At 35.9% G+C, this 24399-nt stretch overlaps 1 protein-coding gene across 3 annotated transcripts in view; it reads left to right on the top strand.

Annotated features, from left to right (window-relative positions):
- The first annotated feature begins 606 nt into the window (after window positions 1-606).
- LOC144574619 (putative galactinol--sucrose galactosyltransferase 2) overlaps window positions 607-24399 on the top strand; it is a 61659-nt gene continuing 37866 nt past the window's right edge. Inside the window, exons 1-15 of one of the 3 annotated variants that reach the window (XM_078324624.1) lie at window positions 607-812; window positions 909-1115; window positions 1502-1743; window positions 1858-1948; window positions 2770-2818; window positions 2929-3020; window positions 3105-3221; window positions 3339-3461; window positions 3600-4010; window positions 4216-4357; window positions 4840-4907; window positions 5526-5660; window positions 5892-6109; window positions 6303-6391; window positions 6753-7142. In XM_078324624.1, coding sequence (XP_078180750.1) covers window positions 925-1115; window positions 1502-1743; window positions 1858-1948; window positions 2770-2818; window positions 2929-3020; window positions 3105-3221; window positions 3339-3461; window positions 3600-4010; window positions 4216-4357; window positions 4840-4907; window positions 5526-5660; window positions 5892-6109; window positions 6303-6391; window positions 6753-7076 — 2292 coding nt within the window. In that variant the 5' untranslated portion in view covers window positions 607-812; window positions 909-924 and the 3' untranslated portion in view covers window positions 7077-7142. Of the gene's footprint in view, window positions 813-908; window positions 1116-1320; window positions 1744-1857; window positions 1949-2769; window positions 2819-2928; window positions 3021-3104; window positions 3222-3338; window positions 3462-3599; window positions 4011-4215; window positions 4358-4839; window positions 4908-5525; window positions 5661-5891; window positions 6110-6302; window positions 6392-6752; window positions 7143-24399 lie in introns of those variants that run through there. The other 2 variants (XM_078324625.1, XM_078324626.1) reach the window with 2 other exon arrangements.

Genomic DNA, 24399 nt, shown 5'->3' with positions numbered 1-24399 from the left:
GTTCTTATCATGTTTGCTAATGAAGTATCTACTTTAATTGTTTACAAATAACCTTAGCCATCCACGTCATTTCCTAATCAGACAGCTTTCTGTTTATTCTCATCCATACAAGTGTCAACTTTCTATAGGTGGAATATCGAGTAACTTTTTTTTTGAGTAAGAACAAGGTTTAGTTCCCTGTTTTCTATTAACCATAGTCTGTTACAAGGTTTGAGAACCCGTTGGGTTCTCTGTGTGATGAGACATCACATAAAAAATTATTAAAAGAAAGAAAAATGCAAGAAGTAAAAAAGAAAAAAAACAGAGAAAATAAAAGGAAGAAAAAGGTTTGAAGAATATACAATAATTTTTATCAGACTTTAATTCTCAATTAATAATACAAGCAACTTATAAGGCAATATCTGCACTAAAAAATTGCGAATTTTCTATAGTTTATCATGGAATTTATACTCTCCATCTCTGAACCGTCAATTGATTTCTGTAAGTAATAAACTTAATCTTCTCCAGAAACCGGTAGATGACTAGATGCATCAAAATTCTCTTAATTTTACCGCCACGTGTCAGTCAAAATCAATTAGTGGCGGCATTTAAGTGCACTATATAAACTGCTCTCTTCTTCCCATCATCATAACAGAGTCGCTAAATTTCCTCTGCATCCAGTTCTCTCTCTTATAAAAACAGAGTAACGTGCTTTCCTTGGAAGGCGCATCTCTGTTGGGTACTATCTCAAAAAAAAAAAAGAGTGGTGCTTTCCTTGTTTAGTCTTCTTCTTTTCCTCTCTTCTCTTCGTCTCAGCACATAATTATCTAAAGGTAAGGTGAAATTCTCAGAATTGTATCTTTATTTTGCATTTGGCTTCTCTGATTCATATATCAGAAAATGTGGTTAATTTGATAATAGATTCACAGGGAAAGGAAGTAAAAAATGACGATTTTATCGAAAATTCAAGTGAGCGGTGGAAATCTGGTGGTGCATGGAAAGACGATCCTCACCGGGGTGCCCAAAAACATCGAGCTCACTCATGTCTCCGGAGCCGAACTTGTCGACGGTGCCTTTGTCGGGGCAACTGCAGAGGAGCCCAAAAACATTCATGTCTTCCCCTTTGGTACCCTCAGGTAATTAATTTTTATAACATATCATTTATCTTTCTTTTTTTTCCAATTTTTTCGGGGATTTTATATCGTATAAGTTGAATATATTTTCATTACTTAAATATTGTTTTGTGTGTCCTATACACAAAGACCCCAAATTGGCAAGTATTATCACCAATTTACCATCAATTTTTGATCCATATTATACTTTGTTTTTGACTTATTAGAGGTTTCCGAGCAATGGTGATTGCGCTGGCAAATCGGGGGACCCGTCTCCAAACAAACGAAGTTATCAAATCCTGCAATTTTGTTCCGCACCCGAAAACCTGACCATAAACCAATTTTTTTGTTGAAGTGAACTTGTAAGTTGTAATGCATGCCTTCATTGTCACTAATGTAAATGTGAGCAGGGACCTGCGGTTCGTGTGCTGCTTCCGGTTCAAGCTGTGGTGGATGACACAGAGAATGGGCACCAACGGTCGTGACGTGCCTCTAGAGACCCAATTCATGCTGCTCGAGTGCCCAAATGACGGAACAGAGACCGATGCACCAGCTTCTGTTTATGTCGTGTTTTTGCCACTGCTCGAGGGGCAGTTCCGAACAGCTCTGCAAGGGAACGAGCATGATGAACTACAGATTTGCTTTGAGAGTGGTAATTAATTAAGTTAATTTTGTATTTTTGGTTTCTTTTATTGAGGAATATATTTTTGGTTCTTTTGTTTTTGTCAGATAAAAATATGAAAATTTTGTCGTTTGTGTTGTTTAGGTGACAAGGCGGTTCAGACCAGCCAGGCAATGCACATGATGTACATACATTGCGGTACCAACCCGTTTGATGTTATTAACCAGGCAGTCAAGTATGTTATCACTTTATTTAATTTTAATTTTTTAAATTATCATGTTTATATTATATACTTTGTGTATCGTCTGATAGTACTGATTCACAATTGCTATACTTTTATTGGGCTTTGGTACAAAAAATTATACTAGTTTTAAAATCTTTCCTTGGAAGATTTTACTTGTCTAAAACACTGTGTGTGTTTAAACAGGAACAATTAAACTTTGCTCTCTAAAATAAACTAAAATTACACAAATACTATCTAGTGGGACCCAGGGGCGGATCCACTGTAGCATAGGGGGGGGGGGGGGGGGTCAGCTGCCCCCCGCTGGATTTTCAAAAATAGTGCTAAAAATCTGCTTTTCGGATCTCTGCCCCTCCCTGGAATTCAAATTGCCCCCCTGTAGTCCATTCTGGAATTCTAATAGATGGAACGGAGCCCATATAAACTATGAGCGAAACAAATTAGCGGAGCCCAAATAGGCGCTGATCCCAAATAGCGAAAATTAGCTGAACCAAAATATTTTTATTTATTTTTTATTTTTTTTGAATTAAAAGGCAGAGGCTACCAAGTTGAACCAAAATGTTGATTTCAAATTCCCTATAAATGTTGAATTGTTGATTTTTTTTCAAGTAATTTAGGATTTTTATTATATTGATTGGTGTTTTTTTTGTTATGTTGAATTGTATCTGATAAGTTATTGGGTTTGAATCCGATAAGCTATTTGCATCCGATTATTGTCCCGTCCTGACAAAAATCCTGCGTCCGCCTCTGGTGGGACCGAACTATCTAATAAACTACAAAAGTTTCTCTAACTAATTTGTTTTCTTTTGAAACAGAGCTGTGGAGAAGCAGATGCAAACATTCCATCACAGGGAAAGGAAAAAGGTAATTGACATGCAATCCTACATGAATAACAATTGCTACAATTATTTGATGTTTTCTTCTGTACATTTTCATAAATGATGTACTTAATTGTCATGTAATTTGATACACAGCTGCCTTCGATTCTCGATTGGTTCGGTTGGTGCACCTGGGATGCATTCTACACCGACGTCACTTCTGAGGGTGTTCAAGAAGGCCTTACAAGGTGAAGTTGATCATATATTGCTCTATTTTTTTTCTTAATTTTCAAATTATTAAGGCAACAAACTCAAGTTTTACTTTTTAACAGCTTGTCGGAAGGAGGTACACCACCGCGCTTTCTGATTATAGACGATGGATGGCAACAGATAGGCGACGAGTTGAAGGATGCCTCCGCCTCCAATGTCAGCATACAAGAGGGAGCTCAGTATGTTATATTTTACAAAAATAAATTGATAAACTGCTGATTGCTCTATGATAGGTACCTCAATGTTTGATTCTGTAATTGGTACTCAATTTTTTTTTTTTTTGACCTTTTTCTCAGGTTTGCCAATAGGCTTACTGGAATAAAAGAGAACTCCAAATTCAAAAACAAAAAGGGGGAGAATGAACAAACCCCAGGCCTTAAACAGCTTGTTCATGAAGTCAAGCAGCAAAACAATGTCAAGTGAGTACCTTACTCTTATGCATTGTATATGTACTTAGATTTACAAAAGATTTTTGTATATTGCTGCTTGGAAATTAAGAATTTGACATCATTTGTTAAACTTTGTAACAAGCACATGCTAATGGTGCCACATTTCAGGTATGTTTACGTATGGCATGCGATGGCAGGTTACTGGGGAGGTGTGAAACCAACTGCTGTTGGCATGGAGCACTATGACAGTTCACTCACATACCCGGTACAATCGCCAGGGGTGATGGGAAACCAACCAGACGTAGTTATGGACAGTCTATCGATACTCGGGCTGGGCCTGGTACACCCGAAGAAGGTGTACAACTTCTACAATGAGCTGCACTCGTACCTCGCTTCGTGTGGAATTGATGGTGTGAAGGTGGATGTCCAAAACATCCTTGAAACCCTAGGTGCTGGACATGGCGGCCGTGTCTTGATTACACGTGCGTATAACCAGGCGCTTGAGGCATCTGTTTCCCGTAACTTCCCAGATAATGGTTGCATATCTTGCATGTGCCATAACACTGACATGCTATACAGGTGAGGGGCAATGCTTTGTCCAAATACATACCAATCAATATATCAGCACCTATTACCAATTAAAAATTTAAAATATCATCTAACAAGTACCAGTACAGACTAAACCAGACAAAAAAAAAAAAAAGTAAATTAAACTATGATATGGATTGTATTTCGACATATAAATCTAACGAGTTTGTTGGTTTGGTGTTTCGATTTTTTTCAGTTCAAAACAAACTGCGGTGGTGAGAGCATCAGATGATTTCTATCCCAAGGACCCTGCATCACATACAATTCATATATCATCAGTGGCATATAACACCTTGTTTTTAGGGGAGTTTATGCAGCCTGATTGGGACATGTTTCATGTAAGATCTCTTTAATCCTTCCATGCTTAAATGAAGCACTAGATTATTCAGGTTAATAGGTCATACCCTGTTCGGTACCACTGGACCTGTACCAGTTTGGTACAGAGTTGTGTTTTGAATTTTTGTGTATGTTGTGTGTTTAGTTGTGTTTTATATTAGATCAAAGAAATTATTGCCAATCCATATTGAAATCAAATATTGAAATCATTCCTTTTACATAATAGGCAGTTGATCTTGACGCTCCAAATAGTAGATGTGACATGATGAGAAAATGTCATGAATTATGTGCTAATAATAGTTGGTCGTTTAATGAATTATATCCACTGATTGTTCGTCATTTAATGAATTATGTGCTAAATGTTGATCATCTAATGCAAATAGACCAATAATTGTTCGTCATTTAATGAATTATGTGCTTATAATTGGTGTTGCTCATTTAATGAATTGGATGCTGATAAATTTTAATCATTTATTGTGTACAGAGTCTTCATCCAGCGGCGGAGTACCACGGCGCTGCTCGGGCAATAGGCGGTGGTGCTATCTATGTCAGGTAAATATCTATCTAATTAATCAGAACCATCTTTTTCAAAGAAACACAAGACATGAAAAAGAAAGATAATTATAGAAGCAGCTAAAACAAATCCAATCTATCTATTTGGTTCTTTTCTTGTGTCAAAATTGACATGTCAATCAATTGTGGATGTACTGTTCAATGACTCAGATACGCGTGCCTTGGCCTCTTTAAATTTTGTTTGTTACCATTTTCCATGCGAGACGGACAAAATTTGTATAAATGATTGTTTGAATGTTGGCCTTGTTTTTATAAGGGACTATATGACCTTGCATTCCATGCACTTTGTTGGTAGTTTGAACAGTAGTAGCTTGCTGTCTTTTGGCTACTAATTAATTTTCCGAAAAGGAAAATAATAAAATAAAAATATATTAAATTAAAAAAATATATTAGCTTCCAGATTATTCTTCTGAAAAACATGAAGAGTCTATGCCAGTAAATACCCAAAAAACAATTGTCCAACTTCGTCTCTTACAAGTTACAACTGCATAAATTCATAATTAATGTGCCAATTGCCAAGTAGTAGCTCTTTTGCAGTTATGACATTATAACTTATGAGGCCTAATATTAAAAATATTCTGGCAAAATTTGATGCAGTGACAAGCCAGGCCAACACAATTTTGATCTCCTAAAGAAACTGGTGCTATCAGATGGGTCTGTGCTTCGCGCGCAGCTTCCTGGACGCCCCACACGAGACAGCCTCTTCTCTGATCCAGCCCGGGATGGAAAAAGGTAACTAGAATCAGCACCTTCCCACCTCTTTGTTTCTCTTTTGTTGAATTATAATTATGAGAGTAAGATGATCAATTTATATAATCGAAAAAATTGTTTATAAAACCGATGAATTTACTCTGCTATTAACTCGTTGTACAATGAACACAACATATTTTATTTAATATTCTGGTTTTGAACTCAAATTAATATTCTGGTTCATTGACAATTTATTTTCTGACAACATCACAGCTTGCTAAAGATTTGGAATGTGAACAAGTGCTCCGGAGTTGTGGGTGTGTTCAATTGCCAAGGAGCCGGGTGGTGTCGCGTCATTAAAAAGACGCGCATCCATGATTCGGCTCCAGCAACTATCACTGGATCAGTGCGAATTGAAGATGTTGATTCTATTGCGCAGCTTGCTGGCCCAGGCTGGAATGGTGAAGCCATCATCTATGCCTTTAAATCAGGTTTGCTCATTGAACAGAAATTTATTTTATATAATTTACATAGTTATGATAATTTGTTTAAGAGAACTATTTTGCCTGCATTAAAGTACTTAACTTTCAGGTTTTGTATTTTGGGTTTTCATTTGTTTTACCAACAAGGATTAACATTTGGACATGATCTGATATGTTTTGTTCTTGTTTATTTTTTTTCCAGGAGAATTAATTAAGCTACCCAAAGATGCCACCTTGTCAGTGACACTGAAAGTTCTTGAATTTGAGCTCTTCCATGTTTGTCCTATGAAGGTTTGTACATCTTACTATTCCTTCTGATAATGAAAGCGATACAAATAAAATCATTTAAGCTCATTGCACCTGCTTATTTTTTGTTGTGAAAATTGATAAAAGACTAAGAGTGAGGATAATAGGTCATGTGCTACTTAAACAATAGGTTAGTTAAAAATAATAAATCGAACTCATGGGTTCTAATTTAGAAAAAGTATCACGGTTATAATTCAAAAATTACAATTAAATGTTATAATTCAAAAAAGACTAAAATCTCAATACTCAAATATTTTATTTTCCCAAGCAAATCAGCCATACTACAAATCTCACCGAAAACCAAATTAGTTGCATATCCCCAATTCTGACCATCTATTTAACATAGGTCATTGCTCCGAATATTTCCTTTGCACCGATTGGCCTGCTCAACATGTTCAACTCCGGTGGAGCCGTGCAGCAATTTGATGTTATCACCTCCTCTTCCATTACAGACGATGCTAACAATGACCCCAAAGCGACTGCAACTTTGGCAATCAAGCTGAGAGGCTGTGGCCGTTTCGGGGCTTATTCTTCTCAGAAGCCAATCAAATGCACCTTGGATGCATCAGAAGTGATGTTTGATTATGACTCAAACACCGGGCTGATGACTGTTGAAATACCAGTACCAGAGAAGGAGATGTACAAGTGGACTCTAGAGATCCTGGTGTGATGTGATTAATTTGTGAAGTGCAATCAATGATATTATCATAAGGCAGATTGGAAGCGTGTGCATCCGCAGGGGCAGATTTATGATTTTAAAATTCTTAATTATGTATATTAAATTTTAGTTAAATTTTTGAGTTTTTTGAACTTTTATATAGTTTAGCACCTCTCATGAAATAACAAATGTTTGTCAGTAGTCTAGTGGTTTGAGTTCTAGTTGTTATGTATGAGGTCATGGGTTCAATTCTCACTAGCCACATTTTTTTTATTTTTTTTCATATATTACATTTTATAGATTAGTCCCCCTATTTACATTTTCTAGTTCCGCCCCTGTGCATTCGAGGAATAAGTTCCACTTTTGTGCAGTGTTATCAGAACCGGACCGGACCGGTGGTTTAATCGGAAAAAACCGGACCCGGTGGTCTGTCCGGTTCGGTTCCTCACAAGGATCGGATATGTTATCGGATCGGTCTAAATCGGTTTAACCGATCGGGTTTTATTGAAAAACCAACAAAGCAAACCGACAAATAACCGGTTCAAAACAGATTTATTCACAGACCATATTTCTTTTGGGAGATCTTTCCTGTCATTCCCGACCTCAACCCTTTTCGTCGTTCCCAACCTCTCTCTCCTACTGCTCCTACCACCACCGCCTCAACTACCACCGACCTCAACCCTTTTCTTCCCCACCTCTCCTACTGCTCCTACCACCAACGCCTCAACTATTGCCCACCTCAACCCTATCCCAGTGCTCCTACCACCCTCCTCAACCTTCTGAGCAAAATGCTGCTAACACCCCTGCTCCAGGTATCAATGTTGTAGAAAAACCGATCGGGAAGATTACGATGCTGTTTTGATTGGAGAAGGTGCTCCTTTCAGGAAGAAACAAAAGATGAAGGAGGATTTGATGTACTTTCAGGTTAAGAATTGTGCTAGTTTCGTTAATTTAAGGGCAATGGCAAATAGATTAAGAGGGAATTAGTGTTGAGAATCAATGATAATTTTTCTTTCATTTTTCAGTCATCGTTAATATAAAAAATTGAACTTTAGTTAAATGAAATTGCCATTGACAATAAATTAACAATAAATTGAGACTAAACTCTTAATTGAGCTTCTTTTAGTCTAATTGACAATAAATTAATAGGTGTTACTAACTGACTTACATATGTGTTATAATAGTTTAAGCTCTTGATTAAATTGAGTACCATGGCTTGATTGATTCCACCGAGTAAAATAAGTCATAAATTAGAATATCTTTTTTTCATGAATAAGGATGAGCTTCTTGCTTATAGTTTTTTTTAAGGTTAGAAACAGAGCTTGCTTATAGTTAATTTGATTCCACCGAGTAAAATAAGTTATAAATTATAATATTGTTTTTCCATGAACAAGGATGAGCTCCTTGCTTATAGTTTTTTTTAGGGAAAATTTCTTGGAAGGTCACTAAACTTTGCTCTTTGTAACAAATTGGTCACTCAACTTTAATTTGTCCCTCACTAGTCACTAAACTTTGTATTTGTTCCAATCAAGTCACTCAATCACATTTTCTATTCAAATAACTAATGGAGTATGACATGGATTCCAACTCATCATATTTGATAACTTGTGTACATTTTTTGGGACATAAACTGTTTCTTATTCCATTTTGATAACTGTTTTTGCTGCATGAGGTATCTTCTCTTCTTTGAATCTAATTTACAGAGATTTGGGTTTTCGATTATTTAAATTTCTAATTCCACGATTGAGCTTAAAAGCACAAAAGTTCTAATAGGAAATAACCGGATATATGAAATCTCATTGGGTTGTATTGTTTATTTGAAAAAATATATATTTCAGACAAGACGGAAAAATTCATTTGATTTTCTCAGAAGTTATATTTTCCAAACCATGATTTGAGAGTTTGAAGACGAGATTTTCACAAGTATGCTTTAACCATAATCGGTATAAAATTAGCTATATGCATCCCCTCTCCAATGAGAGCCGTGCCATTCTCCATGGCACCACAGTTCGATGCTTTAGGAGAAACAGGAAAATGAAGAGGGAATGAAAGAAAAAAAAAAGGAATGGAAGAAAAAAAAAAGGAATGGAAGTGAAGAAATGAAGAGACGCTGGGAAAGAAAGAAGGGTTGATGGAGAAGAAATAGTTCATGACCCAAAAAAAATGTACACAAGTTATCAAATATGATGAGCTGGAATCATGTCATACTTTGTTAGTTATTTGGATGGAAAATGTAAGTGGGTGACTTGATTTGAACAAATATAAAATTTAGTGGCTTGTGAGGGACAAAATAAAGTTGAGTGACCAATTCGTTACAAAGAGCAAAGTTTAGTGACCTCTCACAAAATTTACCCTTTTTTTTAAGGTTGGAAGCAGAGCTTCTTGCTTATAGTTGAAAACTGTAGATGAAAATATGAAATGCATGTGTTATTATCACAAATGGAAGTCGATATTGGATTATAATAAATAATAATATGTGCACAAGCTTTGTTTTGGGTCTCTTTCATTGTATTTTTAGTACCTTTCTTCCATGTTAATTACAAAGATTTATTGTATTAATACTATGTTTCTGTTTAGGTTTAGACACAAAAATAAATAATCAGTTAAGATTTTTAGATGATGAACTATAACTGTTTTAAAAAATCAGCGGTTGAACCGATTGATCCACCGGTCTAACCAGTGAACCGTTAACCCGGAGTTTTACCGAGTTGATGTCCGGTCCGGTTCTGATAACATTGCTTTTGTGAGATGATATGTCAAGAATTATTAATTTGGGAAAGCATCGACTTTTTAGAAATTTAATGTATTGATAGATCTGATAATTGATGAATAAATGCGGCTACTTGTATCAATGAAATAAAGTAGAGAGGATATTGTATCTGCATCTATTTAAATATTCCAGCGTACTCAAATGTTTATGTATGATTGTACACTAATTTTTTTTTTTTTTTTGAAAATCTTCGCAGAAGCTGTGAAGTCGTGAGGGGAATCAAACTCTCAACCTTTGAGTACAACAACTCTAAGACTTATTCCTAGTCAATTGTGTTATCTCCCCTTTCTCAGATTGTACACTAAAATTGAGATTAAATTACTTACTACATCTCATATTTTACATCTCATTTGATATCATGGCTTAAATTAATTTGCATGGAGTAAGATGTTAGAAAATAAACTTTACCTATATCAGTAGACCGTAGAGGCGGAGTAAGTATGGAGTAGATTAATTGATATAAGAGGTGGAATAATTTATTCCTAATTAACTCATCTCTTACTTCTATTTACTTCATCTCTAACTCTACAACCAAACATGGTTCTATTATGACAAAAAGAGAGTGAAAGGAATTAAGGCCTGCTGCTTCAAAAAAAAAAAAAAAGTACGAGGAAGTACCAAGTACTAACAGATCTAAAGATTATAGACCATTTAAAAGTAATGTTTTTTTACCTATCTAAAAAAATATAAAATATAAAATTTAGTGTGGTTCAGATAATTGGATTCAAGATCTTTAAATAAGACACAAGAAAAAAAGTATGTACAATATATACTTGTTGCATTGGATTCAAAATCTTTAATTCGGGTACGTATTAACTATTAAGAAATATTTCAGTTTTATTTTTTAACATCTTTTGTCTCAATTTATGGAACATCTATGTTTCCAGCATATTAAAAGCTCCTGCCTATTGAACAATTAATAGCAAAACAACATCTCTTGATTTAACTTAGTTTAACAATCACCAAGGTTATTTAGCTTTTTAACATTTTTTCTAGGGATCGACTAACTATCCCCGACTAAAATTCCCCATTTATCCCCCGGTTGTGGGGACTACGGGTTAAGTCGCGATAAACTGACAGGGACCAGCATAAAAAAAACAAAAGAAAATGTGTTAACATGAAATTTTATCGGGGGGGGGGGGGGGGGGGGGGGGGGAGAGCACGCATAAAGTGGGGGGCCACTAATTAATTGAAAGAAAATGCATTTAACGGAAACAAAAACACATTTAACTATCGATGGGGATCAATAACTAACTGGAGGGGACTGCAAAAGAACAAGATAAGCCTTGCTAATCATTCATAACCATACACAAAGTATTCATAGTTACATTGCAAAATGATTTTATGAATGCTATAATATTATAGCGGTATATACAGGAAATTTTATCGGGGGGACCGCTCAATAACTGTTAGAAAACACATTTAACTGTCAATGGAGGCCAATAACTAACTAGAGGGGACCGCAAAAGAGGTAAATAAGCTTTGCTAATCATTCATAATCATACACAAAGTATTCATAGTTACATTTCAAAATGATTTTTGCGATATATACAGACTAGTTTATTGCGAAATAACTATCTGGGGGACCACTACCTAATTGGGGTGGCAGCAAACGACATGATAACTGCCTACCTAAGGAACCAGTGCAAAATAAATCATTGCAAGTAAACAAAGTATTCATTTCCATAAAACAAAGAAATTACCTTTACAAACAAGAATATTCATGCATATCAATTCACCCTCGTATGTATGAACAATATTTACAACTTCACAAAACAGTTTATAAGACACGTTGTAAACAAACAATTAACTTCTGGTGTATTGTCACACCCCAAATCCACCGGGTCTGACAGCCTGCCGCGTGTATCTATCAGGGGTCACATATACACGCAAGGCAGTGGATCTTTTATATGCATTGCCAATATCCTCACTCGCTGCGTCCGAGTAACAAACCTGAAAATAATCGGGAGGGTGGGGGTGAGAATAAATTCTCAGTGCGAATTTTGCCACAGTTTAGACTATTGGACTTGCAATCAAACTCTATATTCAAAAATGAAACCCAAACAATAAACAATGCAAACAGATACATATAATCATAAACATAACAGACAGAATGCCAATGCACGACAACAGTTAAATCAACCTGCAACACAGTTTACGGAATTTCCAAGATGAATTTCAAACACAACATATATTTTGGCTTAACTCGATTCATAACTCAGTTCATTAGGACTTGTAGCAATTACAGATGTTCTTTCGAGCTGAACCTTTATCAAACCCACATCTGTAGGGTTACTGACACCTACAGATGGCCAACCGCTGGACCCTTTATCTGACACCCATCTGCAATCGCTTGGCTTAACAGTTTATTAAGGTCTGGTTCGAATCATATAAAGAAAATCCACTTTGGAATCATTCCAATAGTCGTAATATTCAATTGACCTTTCAAATGCATTAACACGTAGGAAAATGCCACCGAGCCATAGACGTTACACATGTCACCCACGATTTCCAATCACACATCTCATAACATAATCACCCTCCCTCGTCCCAACCGGTACTGGGAATATCGAGGGCCGTTCACCTAAGGCCATTTAGGATCCTGGGAATCCAAGTCAGCATACAGCCCGACTTGGCAAATTCATTGGATCCAAGTGCTTAACTTCGTAAATCCATTCACACACATATCAATTCCACTCGTGGTGACTTTAAATCAAAATCAGATCACAATAGATCGACATAACCTATAACCATACCAGTATGCAAATCATTCAATTCAGATCAATTCGAGTTTAATTTGATTGGGCTATGCAAATGCTCTACGCAATTCAGTGATGCAATCAATGATATTCAACATGACAAACGAAAACACAGTTTAATTCCTGAAAATAAAGTATCAAACAAGTCCAAGAATCCCGCACCTTATTATGACGAGCGTACCGCTTAATTTAAAGATCAGGCGTCTCGAATTGCCTCGCGAAATCTGGCTCGATTGAGCCTACACCTATATTATACGATTACTTGGTTTAGTTCGGTTACATTCTCAAAACTTAAATTCCAAAAGCCGTCTTTCAATTCGTCAATTCTTTTATACCTTTCGACTCATTTATAATTATTTTAATTCAAGTCCAATTTAATAAGGTCCAAAACAATCAATCATTTCAATTCGATTCAAGTATATCCCAAGGCTTGTATTTTGCACAAAACAACCCTCAATTTAATTTATTTACATTTCAGAGCCATATAAGACTTCCTAATATCAAGCCATGCATATAATATGTCACACCTATAATCACCCTCAATCTGGATTTAATTTAATAACAATACATCATTATAAATAAGAACACGGTTTATCAGTTATTATTTTATTTGTTTCCTTTATATTTATTTTAATCTAATAGTCTAAAATCACGTCCAATAAATCCACTCCAATTCATATTCACTCTGACAATCCATATATGTACAGTCCAGATCATTTTAAATTAAAACAGTCCAACTCTAATCTAAATTTTGAGATGCATAATTCATTTTTGAACTATGTTATATTTCAATTCAATTTAATTAAAGGCCCATAATTTAGCAAAGGTTTAAGCCTCTAATTAACAGTTCACAATTCATTTCAAGTCCATTATAACTATTTTCACTTTCAAGGCCCATGTATAAAATTCTCATGCATGTCATACATTTTAATCCAATGGCCTACTTATTTAATTTAGTCCAATGCATACATATGGCCGGTCTTATACATAAATTTCACCACATTTACAATTTGGCCCCCTTCACTTACATTATAAAAACCTAAATTTTAAAGCCGTGTTTTATCCGACAAATTATGCCTTCTAGAAAAATTTCAGGTACCGTAATAATTCTTTTTATCCTTTTTAAAAAATCTGGCAAGCCTATTAGTACCAAGGCCCAAGCCTTGTTCTAATTCATTAATAAATTAGACATAGGCCCAACAAAAATCAGAGCCCAATTAATTTATTTTCAAGGCTTATAAAATACAAGCCCAATTCACTCATGGCCCATTTTATTCAAATCACGTATATGGCTGGCCATCTTATTAAAATTTACATTCTTTCACTTAGGCCCTTATAATTTCTACAATTCACGTATGACCTACAATTTCCCATGACAGCCCCAAATAGCATAAGTTTTAAACTTTGGTCCCTGTCAATCCAATATTCTGGTAAACATGTAAAACCAGACAGTACCAATTTCAGGTAATTAGCACAACACCACTAACTCAACAATACATCAAACAAGGCATCAACAAGTCAGTAGCAAGGCACAAGCCACAAGTCAGCACCTTTGCCGGGAAAATCAACAACCCGAGCAAAGGTGAAATTAACAACAATTCATTTTACAAAATACAACCAATTGAACAAGAGAATCGATAATTTACCCAATTAGGGCAAGCACAAAGAAAAGGGCAATAGAACGGTTGTCAGAAAAATCGAACACCAGAACGGCACCAAGCAACACCGAGGCAGCACCAATCAAGCACCCGTGCAGCACCAAACCGAACCCTAATTTCTAGGGTTTCGGATCCTAGGCGGGTCTGACGGGTCTGGCGGGTCTGGCGGGTCGGACCGGGAAGGAAAGGGAGAGATGAGGCTGTGGCGGCGGCGGCGCTGCTGGCCGTGGCAGCGGCGGAAGGGAGGGGGCCAGCCCCTGTTTTCGGTGTAGAAGAGAGGGGAGGGAGTGGGGTTTGGGGTTTCCCAAACCGAGAAGGAGAGAGAGAGGAGAGGGGGGGGCGTGGGCGTGGGCGTGGGCGTGGGCGTGGGCGGCTCGCCGGCGACGGGATGGGGCGGAGGGGGCGGAGCCCCTCTCTTTTTTTTCCTTTCCTTTGGCGTAACAGGGAGGGAAGGGGACGGGTGGGGAGGGGGGGCTGGGTCTGTCACGGGTTGGGAGGGAGAGGAGAGAAAGAGAGAAGGAGAGAAGGGAGAGGGTGGGATATTAAATGGGTTGCTTTAAGATTCGTGCTAGGTGGGATGGGTGGCTAATAAAATTCCAACACTTAATTTGTAGCATTTAAGATCCGTGCTAGATGAATCAAATGGTCTAAACAATTCAGAATTTAACATTGTTTCTTTATATTGGTTTTAAAGTTTGTTTCTTTTATAAATTCGAATCGAAGTTTCGTAAAATTTTGCAATTAATTTCGTATGAATATTTTGTACTTTTATTTCTCTATTCTAATATTCAAATCATTTGGTATTAATTGTACATCTCTATTTATATATATATATTTATTTGATTAAACTCCTATAATTCATTAATAAACAAGATTTATAAATTTCATAATTTATGTGTACAAATAATTCGTATTGTTATATTTTAAATCTAGAGTTCAACTAGGTCAATTACTTAACGAGTCAATTTATTTCCTTTTCTAAAATTCCATGAACTCGTAACAAATTTTTCTAAGTTATGAATTTACCGAATAGTCACAATTTATCTATAGTGCTATATTTTATTTTATGTTTAACTCTAACTTTTAATATACATAATTTCATACTTCCTTTATATTTCGAAATTTTAGTTTCGTTTTAGTCGGTCAGAAGTTTTCTGAACGATCGTTTAAATTAATTAAACTTTTTATTTAAACCAAATGATTGATTAAGAATTTTAATCATGTTTTAAAATTTCAGAATGTAACATGTATGAAGTATTCACACTTATACAAACAAATATTCAAGCATATAAATTCAATGAGATACATTACAATAAGAGTTTGTAACATTAAAAATAGTACTTGAAAAGTAAGAATAAATACTTGCTCTTATAAGTATTCATCCCTATACATGACAATTAAAGTTTGTAAGCAACTATATAAAGCTAAACAAATAAATGTATATATTTTAGAAATACAATTGTTGATATCTAGTACACTAGAAAGTATTCATATGTATACACAAAAATTATTTTGAGTGTGTTATCATATATTTACTTACATACTAATTACAATATTAAACACAAATCATTATCATCAAACTATATCACAAATTAAAATTTCACAAACTATTACTAGTTCACAAAATATCAACCCTAATGTCTTCCACATATCATAATTCAAGAAAAGTTAAAAATATCCAAAATCAGACAAACCACAAATATTACTAGTAACATCACATAACATCAGACGATCAACAAAATCTCACAAAATCACAGACTTAAAGTTTATGACACCTTAGGTAATGAATTTATACTCATTCCTATCATCAATAAGAAATCGATACGCAAGAAGAAGGCACTCCTTGCTTATCATTTCCTATATTTTTAAAACGTAAATGATTAGTTAACAAAAAAAGATTGCAGTACTAAAATAACTATTAATGAATATGAAGTATATTCAATAAATAATAACCTGATTGAAGTCAAGAGGGATATCTCTGTTGAGACAAACGATAAACCGAATGACGAAAATAGCACAATCTTTTGATCCTTTTGCCTGCTTGGGACAATCCATCCACTTGTATTCAACATCTCTCCACGATTGATCACCTAAACAACAATTGTGGTAATTACTAATAAATCTAGTATTTTTAACTATCAATTGTGATAAATATACTTACCAAGCCTCAAAGCAAGGAAAAATTTAACCTAATGCATTGTATTTTTGTGTGGTTCAAAATAGTGATCATCAGCCCCTTCGCCATCTATAGAGTTGTACATTTGAATTTCTTTTGTTTTTAGTTCAACAGCAGCCAGGATCCAATGGTTGTAACCACATAGAGGAAGAAAAAGTCATCTGACAGTTTCGAATTGTCTTGAAAAAAAATATGGTTCACAAGCAAAGATGTTGATAAAAGGATTGTTAACACCCATATCCTAAAAAGAAACAAAATTAATAAAAAATCTTGCAAATGTCTTTTAAAGTAAATATAGAAAATGAAAGTTTAACATTACTTGTGTTTTGGTCTGCATGACAAACCATTCATGATAATAATTGACGGGTGTATCCCTTTGCATAATGAAAGTGGCAATTTCAATTATCTGAACAATAAATATATAAAGTATTGTTTGTATTAATTCAAGTATTCATATCTATGTTTCAAAAAATTGCAAGTAAAACAGGAAAATTAATGTTACAATTTCAACTGTCCGTTAGATGATTTTATAAGTATTATTTCTATCTGTTCAGGTATTCAGGCCTATACATCCTGTCGATTTAATTATCATTGTCTTTCTAACAACAACAAAATTCATGTATTATTCTTTATCATCAGGTATTCATCTCTATGAGTTTAAGTATAACTACTTACTTTCTAACCAGTTAATAAAATTAAAAATAAATTTCATACCTCTGGGCCAAGATCATTTTCACAATAAAACAAATCTCGAAATCAATGCACTCCCATGATTAGATCTGCAACATGATTTCTAAATACATATTCTTCATCACCAATTTGGTATTGGAAATACTTTGTAATCCATGCATCAAGGATATTGTTTACAAGATCACTAACGTTATCCCTATTCTCATAAACCCAATTCTTATTTGCCATGGCCTTTTCTCAGTTAATGGAAGAGAACCAAGATCAATAAAAGAACTATCATTATAATAATTCCAACTAACATTGTCCTCATAATATTTGAAAGGAACATCATCAATCTCATCAGCCCCATGCTGATCAAGTTAACTTCCAATAAATTCAGAGAATGGAATTAAAAATCCTTGCATTATAGCATTAGAGATGAAAGGTTGCTCAACAAAAGCATTTTTACCAAGAATATTCCTCTTTGGTTGATGTCTTTGTTTGTGTACTCTTCGTTTGTAGACGGGTCCTTTCTTTTTTGCCACTGGTTTCTCTTGTGAACTGACCATTGTCACTTGTTCGCCTTCTTTAGGGCCTGCTCTCAACTTCTTTTGATTCCTTGGAAATACCTTCCTATGGGCTGGTGGGGGACCTCGTTTATTGCTTTTGAAGTATCTAGGGATATGACTATCTCTTTGTAGGGATTTGGGCTTACTATTATCACTTGTTTATTACTTTCTTCCCTAACTTCTCTCTACAAAGATTCAACTTGTGGTGTTAAGCACAAATTGAATGAAGGATTATGTGTTTCCCCAAGCCTAATTAGGGCATTTACAACCCTAATAAAACACTCCAATTGACGGTGTTTGGAGCACTGTAGAAGTGCATCTATATCACATGATAATAGGGCATTTACAACCCAAATACAACACTCCAATTCAAGGTGTTTAGAGCACTCTAGTAGTGACTTTCTCTAGCAAGATAATAGAGCATTTACAACCCAAATACAACACTCCAATGCAAGGAATTTGGAGCACTCTAGTAGTGACTCTTGTATAGCAAGATAACAGAGCCTGTACAACACTAATACAACACTCTAATTGATGGTGTTTGGAGGCACTTTAGTAGTGATTGTGTATTGCAAGATTGTAGGGCATTTAGAATCCTAAAACAACACTCCAATTGAAGGTGTTTGGAGCACTCTAGTAGTATCTGAAGATGGCAAGATAATAGGGCTTTAAAATCCCTAATACAACACTCCAATTGAAGGTGTTTGGAGGACTCTAGTAATGACTCTATATAGCAAGATAATAGAGCATTTACAACCTAATACAACACTCCAATTGAAGGTGTTTGAAGCACACCAGTAATGTCTCCATATGGCAAGATAATAAGGCATTTCCAACCCTAAAACAAAACTCCAATTGATGGTATTGGGAGCTCTCTAGTAGTGTCTCGTGTTGGCAGTATAATAGAGCATTTACAACCCTAACACAACACTCTAATTGAAGATGTTTGGAGCACTATAGAAATGCATATATATGGCAAGATAATAGGGCATTTACAACCCTAATACAACACTATAATTGAAGGTGTTTAGAGCACTCTAGTAGTGACTCTATATAGCAGGATAATAGGGCATTTACAACCCTAACACAACACTCTAATTGAAGATGTTTGGAGCACTATCGAAATGCATATATATGACAAGATAATAGGGCATTTACAACCATAAAATAACACTCCTATTGAAGGTGTTTGGAACACTCTAGTAGTGTTTCAAGATGGCAAGATAATAGAGCATTTACAACCCTAATTTAAAACTTCAATTGAAAGTGTTTGGAACACTCTAGTAGTAGCTCTTGTATAGTAAGATAATAGAGCATTTACAACCCTAATATAACACTCCAATTGAAGGTGTTTGAAGCACTCTAGTAGTGACTCTATATAGCAAGATAATAGGGGATTTACTGCCCTACTACAACACTTCAATTGAAGGTGTTTGGAGCACTCTAGTAGTGTCTCTAAATGGCAAGATAATAGAGCATATACAACCCTAATACAACACTCCAATTGAAGGTGTTTGAACCCTCTAGTAATGTCTCAAGATGGCAAGATAATAGGCTATTTACAACCCTAAAATAACACTCCAATTGAAGTCGTTTGGAGCACTCTAGAAGTGTATCTATATGGCAAGATAATAGGGCATTTACAACCCTAATAAAACACTCCAATTGAAAGTGTTTAGAGCACTCTAGTAGTGACAATTGTATAGTAAGATAATAGGGCATTTACAACCCTAAAACAACACTCCAATTGCAGGTGTTTGGAGCACTCTTGTAGTGTCTCTAAATGTCAAGATGGGCATTTATAACCCAAATAAAACACTTCAATTGAAGATGTTAGGCGCACTCCAGCAATGTTTTCAGATGGCAAGATAATAGGGTATTTACAACCTTAAAACAAAACCCCAATTGAAGGTGTTTGGAGCACTCTAGTAGTGACTCTATATAGCAGGATAACAGGGCATTTACAACCCGAAAAAAACACTCCAATTGAAGGTGTTTGGAGCACTCTAGAAGTGCATCTATATGGCAAGATAATAGGCCATTTACAACCCTAAAACAACACTCCAATTGAAGGTGTTTGGAGCACTCTAGTAGTGACTCTATATAGCAGGATAATAGGGCATTTACAACCCTAAAACAACACTCCAATTGAAGGTGTTTCGAGCACTCTAGAAGTGTCTCCCTATGGCAAGATAATAAGGCATTTACAACCCTAACACAAAACTCCAATTGATGGTGTTGGGAGCTCTCTAGTAGTGTCTCCCTATGGCAAGATAATAAGGCATTTATAACCCTAACACAAAACTCCAATTGATGATGTTGGGAGTTCTCTGGTAGTGTCTCTTGTTGGCAATATAATAGAGGATTTACAACCCTAATACAACACTCTAATTGAAGATGTTTGGAGCACTCTCGAAATGCATATATATGGCAAGATAATAGGGCATTTACAACCCTAAAACAACACTTCCATTGAAGGTGTTTGGAGCACTCTAATAGTGTCTCAAGATGGCAAGATAATAGAACATTTACAACCCTAATTTAAAACTCCAATTGAAGGTGTTTGGAACACTCTAGTAGTAACTCTTGTATAGCAAGATAATAGAGCATTTACAACCCTAATATAACACTCCAATTGAAGGTGTTTGGAGCACTATAGAAGAGTATCTATATGGCAAGATAATATAGCATTTACAACCCTAATAAAACACTCCAATTGAAAGTGTTTAGGCCACTCTAGTAGTGACAATTGTATAGCAAGATAATAGGGCATTTACAACCCTAAAACAACACTTCAATTGAAGGTGTTTGGAGCACTCTTGTAGTGTCTATAAATGGAAATATAATAGAGCATATACAACCCAAATACAACACTCCAATTGAAGATGTTTCAGCCCTCTAGTAATGTCTCCAGATGGCTAGATAATAGGGCATATACAACCCTAATACAACACTCCAATTGAAGGTGTTTGGAACACTCTAGTAGTGACTCATGTATGGCAAGATAGTAGGGCATTTACAACTCTAATATAACACTCGAATTGAAGGTGTTTGGAGCACTCTAGTAGTGACTCTATATAGCAAGATAATAGGGGATTTACCGCCTTGATACAACACTTCAATTGAAGGTGTTTGGAGCACTCTAGTAGTGTCTCTAAATGGCAAGATAATAGAGCATATACAACCCTAATACGACACTCCAATTGAAGATTTTGAGCCCCCTAGTAATGTCTCCAGATGGCAAGATAATAGGCTATTTACAACCCTAAAACAACACTGCAATTGAAGACGTTTGGAGCACTCTAGAAGTGCATCTATATGGCAAGATAATAGGCCATTTACAACCCTAAAACAACACTTCAATTGAGGTGTTTGGAGCACTCTTGTAGTGTCTCTAAATGGCAAGATAATAGGGCATTTATAACCCAAATAAAACACTTCAATTGAAGATGTTTGGCGCACTCCAGCAGTGTCTTCAGATGGCAAGATAATAGGCCGGCCATTTACAACCTTAAAACAACACTCCAATTGAAGGTGTTTGGAGCACTCTAGCTTTGTCTCAAGATGCTAAGATAATAGAGCATATACAACCGTAATACAGCACACCAATTGAAGGTGTTTGAGCCCTCTAGTAATGTCTCCAGATGGCTAGATAATAGGCTATTTACAACCCTAAAACAACACTCCAATTGAAGGCATTTGGAGCACTTAGAAGTGTATCTATGTGGCAAGATAATAGGGCTTTTACAACCCTAATAAAACACTCCAATTGAAAGTGTTTAGAGCACTCTAGTAGTGACAATTGTATAGCAACATAATAGGGCATTTACAAACCTAAAACAACACTCCAATTGAAGGTGTTTGGAGCACTCTTGTAGTGTCTCCAAATGGCAAGATAATAGGGCATTTATAACCCAAATAAAACACTTCAATTGAAGATGTTTGGCGCACTCCAGCAGTGTTTTCAGATGGCAAGATAATAGGCCATTTACAACCTTAAAACAACACTCCAATTGAAGGTGTTTGGAGCACTCTAGCTTTGTCTCAAGATGGCAAGATAATAGGGCATTTACAACCCTAAATCAACACTCACGTTGAAGGTGTTTGGAGCACTCTAGAAGTGTCTCAAGATGGCTAAATAATGGAGCATTTACAACCCTAATTTAAAACACCAATTGAAGGTGTTTGGAACACTCTAGTAGTGACTCATGTATAGCAAGATAATAGGGCATTTACAACCCTAATATAACACTCGAATTGACGGTGTTTGGAGCACTCTAGTAGTAACTCTATATAGCAAGATAATAGGGGATTTACCGCCCTAATACAACACTTCAATTGAAGGTGTTTGGAGCACTCTAGTAGTGTCTCTAAATGGCAAGATAATAGAGCATATACAACCCTAATACAACACTCCAATTGAAGATTTTGAGCCCTCTAGTAATGTCTCCAGATGGCAAGATAATAGGCTGTTTACAACCCTAAAACAACACTCCAATTGAAGGCGTTTGGAGCACTCTAGAAGTGCATCTACATGGCAAGATAATAGGTCATTTACAACCCTAAAACAACACTTCAATTGAGGTGTTTGGAGCACTCTTGTAGTGTCTCTAAATGGCAAGATAATAGGGCATTTATAACCCAAATAAAACACTTCAATTGAAGATGTTTGGCGCACTCCAGCAGTGTCTTCAGATGGCAAGATAATAGGCCGGCCATTTACAACCTTAAAACAACACTCCAATTGAAGGTGTTTGGAGCACTCTAGCTTTGTCTCAAGATGGCAAGATAATATGGCATTTACAACCCTAAATCAACACTCACGTTGAAGGTGTTTGGAGCACTCTAGAATTGTCTCAAGATGGCTAAATAATAGAGCATTTACAACCCTAATTTAAAACTCCAATTGAAGGTGTTTGGAACACTCTAGTAGTGACTCATGTATAGCAAGATAATAGGGCATTTACAACCCTAATATAACACTCGAATTGACGGTGTTTGGAGCACTCTAGTAGTAACTCTATATAGCAAGATAATGGGGATTTACCGCCCTAATACAACATTTCAATTGAAGGTGTTTGGAGCACTCTAGTAGTGTCTCTAAATGGCAAGATAATAGAGCATATACAACCCTAATACAACACTCTAATTGAAGATTTTGAGCCCTCTAGTAATGTCTCCAGATGGCAAGATAATAGGCTATTTACAACCCTAAAACAACACTGCAATTGAAGGCATTTGGAGCACTCTAGAAGTGCATCTATATGGCAAGATAATAGGCCATTTACAACCCTAAAACAACACTTCAATTGAGGTGTTTGGAGCACTCTAGTAGTGACAATTGTATAGCAACATAATAGGGCATTTACAAACCTAAAACAACACTCCAATTGAAGGTGTTTGGAGCACTCTTGTAGTGTCTCTAAATGACAAGATAATAGGGCATTTATAACCCAAATAAAACACTTCAATTGAAGATGTTTGGCGCACTCCAGCAGTGTCTTCAGATGGCAAGATAATAGGCCGGCCATTTACAACCTTAAAACAACACTCCAATTGAAGGTGTTTGGAGCACTCTAGCTTTGTCTCAAGATGGAAAGATAATAGGGCATTTACAACCATAAATCAACACTCACGTTGAAGGTGTTTGGAGCACTCTAGAAGTGTCTCAAGATGGCTAAATAATAGAGCATTTACAACCCTAATTTAAAACTCCAATTGAAGGTGTTTGGAACACTCTAGTAGTGACTCATGTATAGCAAGATAATTGGGCATTTACAACCCTAATATAACACTCGAATTGACGGTGTTTTGAGCACTCTAGTAGTGACTCTTGTATAGCAAGATAATAGGGGATTTACAACCCTAATACAACACTTCAATTGAAGGTGTTTGGAGCACTCTAGTAGTGTCTCTAAATGGAAAGATAATAGAGCATATACAACCCTAATACAACACTCCAATTGAAGATTTTGAGCCCCCTAGTAATGTCTCCAGATGGCAAGATAATAGGCTATTTACAACCCTAAAACAACACTGCAATTGAAGACGTTTGGAGCACTCTAGAAGTGCATCTATATGGCAAGATAATAGGCCATTTACAACCCTAAAACAACACTTCAATTGAGGTGTTTGGAGCACTCTAGTAGTGACTCTATATAACAGGATAATAAGGCATTTACAACCCTAACACAACACTCTAATTGAAGGTGTTTGGAGCACTATCGAAATGCATATATATGGCAAGATAATAGGGCATTTACAACCATAAAATAACACTCCCATTGAAGGTGTTTGGAACACTCTAGTAGTGTCTTAAGATGGCAAGATAATAGAGCATTTACAACCCTAATTTAATACTCCAATTGAAGGTGTTTGGAACACTCTGGTAGTAGCTCTTGTATAGTAAGATAATAGAGCATTTACAACCCTAATATGACACTCCAATTGAAGGTGTTTGAAGCACTCTAGTAGTGACTCTATATAGCAAGATAATAGGGGATTTACCGCCCTAATACAACACTTCAATTGAAGGTGTTTGGAGCACTCTAGTAGTGTCTCTAAATGGCAAGATAATATAGCATATACAACCGTAATACAACACTCCAATTGAAGGTGTTTAAGCCCTCTAGTAATGTCCCCAGATGGCTAGATAATAGGCTATTTACAACCCTAAAACAACACTTCAATTGAATGTGTTTGGAGCACTCTATACGTGTATCTATATGGCAAGA

Source organism: Carex rostrata, chromosome 23, assembly GCF_964058835.1.
Source record: "Carex rostrata chromosome 23, lpCarRost1.2, whole genome shotgun sequence".
NCBI lineage: Eukaryota > Viridiplantae > Streptophyta > Magnoliopsida > Poales > Cyperaceae > Carex > Carex rostrata.
Note: the sequence above shows the minus strand (reverse complement) of the source record. Positions and strands in the feature narration are given on the sequence as shown.